Raw genomic sequence first — 2,791 nt, 5'->3', positions numbered from 1 at the left:
CCTCTTCGCCTGAGCGAGAGGTCTTCTCGCTCAAAACGTGAGCTTGTCGCCTAAGCGACAACACAAACTAAAACTTGGGAGGGTTCCAGGTACTCTCGCTTAGGTGAGACCAGCTCGCTTGGGCAAGAATATCGGGTTCCTCCATTGTTTGCAAAGACAGGCCAAGATATCACTAAGAAAATAGTACAAAGCCACAAACAATTCAATCTCATGCAAGTATAAACATCAAGCCAGCATTTTGAATCAGGAAACAGTAGCCAAATATCAACATATTACAAAAATACGAAAACCCTAGCTTTCCTTACCTAGACAAATGTTAGCGGAAAGCACAGGCACTCAACAGAGGGTTACCACAACTCTTGGAACAGAGTTACGAGTTGGAAATGATGGAGTTCTCTAGCTCAACGAGGAACGAGAGTCAAACTCTAGTAGAGCTTTGTTGGAGAATAAGTGGCAGTGAGAAAAGAAACTGTTTTTACAAAGCGTGACAGAATGAGAGGGTTAGAACTGGTTTAGACGTTTTGGGCACCCTATGAATCAACCTTAGGCCCAACAGATTAGGATAAACCCTTAACCATTAAGAAGAAAAATTAAGTGAGTCTTACATAATTGATCATTATCATTATGGACAAAGTTAATTAACTCAAATTGTTTTTCAATAAATTCAATAGAGTTAATCAACTAAATCGACACTTATAAAAATTTGCAGTAAGACGATGGAGTACCCCGTCCAATCATTTATTTTTCCAAGGGAGATTTAGGTCAATTAAATGCTCTTAAGTAGCCATATAATTTCAAATGATAAGTACAAGAACACAATTATTTATAATAAACACCACAATTTCGGCGTAGGTTCCATTAACTTTTGAATTGATAATGTCCCTTTAGTTTTTTCTTTTTTTTTTATCAGCGATATGTCACTTCAGTGGAGAAGGTGAAGATCAAGATTTCTTTATAAGGTTGGTGGAGATTTGGTTAAGTAACCACAACCCTAACCTACTGAAGTTCCCAAAGACAAAAGAGCTTCAACATGATCAAGTTTTTCCTGATTTTCCTATTCTTGGTTCTTAACAATGAAGCCCAAAATTTGAAGACCAACCTATATGACTACTTAGAACTAGCCTTAAGGTGGCCAAACTCTTATTGCGTGACACATGAAGGTGGTTGCAGAGAAACTGTTCCCCAGTTTTTCACCATCAGCCATCTTCGTCCAACCAAAAGGGAGGGTCCAGATATGCAATATTGCCCCACTCCACTTACTCTGCCAAATAGTACGGTTAGTGTCTCTTACATTATCATGGGTTGAGAGTTTCTCTACAAATTTTTGGTGTTTTTTTTTCGGTTGAACAATAAAAATACACTTATGATAGTATTATAATTTTTTTAACGTGTTTTAAAATATCAAAATCAGTGTATTTCTATCGGTGTATTTTTAATGTTCACATATAATCCAAATTTTGCATTGGGATCACATTTATAGCATTTGATGTACAAGTTTCCTTCATGGAACTGTCTTTAATTTTGAAGTTACAACTTCTCATATGAATATCTTCTTTTACCTATATCGTAGTTAAAATTGATCTATATAGCGTAATTCAATTTATTGTTTGTAGTTTTTTTTTTTCATTACCAAAAAGATTATCTCAAGTTTGTATAGATATAATATCTCTCTAATTCATATATGCAGATCGAGACAAATAAAAATGACCTACTCGTATTCTGGCCTGATCTGAGCACTGATAATTTTATAGAGAGCAAGTCCCTGTGGAGGGACCAATGGAAAAAGTTTGGATCGTGCTATAATATGATGCCAGACGACTACTTTATGAATGCGCTAAACAATAGAAAAAGAAATGACCTAAAGAGAATCTTGACAAGTGCAGGTATATATGAAAAATGAATAATTAAGAAAAAAAATAAAGCTTAACTTGGTGTGTTCTTTAAGCTTATTTCTTCTTTCATTCTTCTTTCGTTCTTATAGTTTCACATAACTTATAATTCGACATAAATTATAAGTCGAGATTTACACAGTTTAAATACTTTTTTCTATTACAATCCTTCATAACTCACTTTTGACTTCTAAGTAATATGGGGATATTTGGGTGTATTGGAACACAAAATTTAATTAAAATTTATTGTTGAAATTTTCAGGTATTGTTGCAAGTGGAAATTCATATCCAACGCATAGGATATTAGGAAGTTTCAGAAGAGCTCTAGGTGTGAATGTGAACATAGTGTGTGAACCAGATAGAAGTGGAAACTTTTATCTTGCAGAGGTTCATCAGTGTGTTGATGTGTCTGGAACAATTCCTATAGACTGTGACAATAAAGCAAGAGGGTGTGAAGATGATCCCATCTTTCCCTATGCGGGCTTCCAACCGGATCTAAATCTTAATTAATAATGCAATCACAATCCTCTATATATATGGGCATTTTCTGTGATCACCACATAATATAATATGTAAATTAGATCGTATACAGTGTAATAAACTAGGTGAAACAATGTGGTATTCTATTATATTATATACTGAGTAATAAACTAGATAATACTGTGTTATCTTATTCTATGTTTTACATGAATTAAATGATATACAATAATTGTGACAATAAACTAGATCATTTGTTTATTCTAAAGATAAAAAAAATATGTAGTTTTTTTTTTTTTTTCCGGATTGATTGTAAAGGATAACTCAATAAACTCAAATGTACTCTGGAAAGGTTATCTGATTCTGACTTTGTTAGGAACTTCAACTTTAAACCACTATGGGCTACACATTCACAACTGGAAAGT

General features: G+C 33.8%; 1 protein-coding gene across 1 annotated transcript; it reads left to right on the top strand.

The window, feature by feature from the left end:
* Positions 1-970: 970 nt before the first annotated feature.
* LOC114182414 (ribonuclease 1-like) lies at positions 971-2,562 on the top strand. Its single transcript, XM_028069284.1, has 3 exons — positions 971-1,276; positions 1,688-1,883; positions 2,152-2,562. Exons 1-3 carry the CDS (start codon positions 1,031-1,033, stop codon positions 2,397-2,399), a joined length of 690 nt encoding a protein of 229 aa, XP_027925085.1. The 5' UTR covers positions 971-1,030; the 3' UTR covers positions 2,400-2,562.
* The last annotated feature ends 229 nt before the right edge of the window (positions 2,563-2,791 follow it).

Source organism: Vigna unguiculata, chromosome 4, assembly GCF_004118075.2.
Source record: "Vigna unguiculata cultivar IT97K-499-35 chromosome 4, ASM411807v1, whole genome shotgun sequence".
Lineage (NCBI taxonomy): Eukaryota > Viridiplantae > Streptophyta > Magnoliopsida > Fabales > Fabaceae > Vigna > Vigna unguiculata.
This window is presented reverse-complemented; position numbering and strand designations above follow the sequence as displayed.

Excerpts from the sequence above, each read along its gene's own strand:
- LOC114182414 (XM_028069284.1), top strand. The coding sequence starts at position 1,031 with ATGATCAAGTTTTTCCTGATTTTCCTATTCTTGGTTCTTAACAATGAA. Across the intron at positions 1,277-1,687 it reads TTACTCTGCCAAATAGTACG|ATCGAGACAAATAAAAATGA; the intron begins GTTAGTGTCTCT and ends TCATATATGCAG. Across the intron at positions 1,884-2,151 it reads GAGAATCTTGACAAGTGCAG|GTATTGTTGCAAGTGGAAAT; the intron begins GTATATATGAAA and ends TGAAATTTTCAG.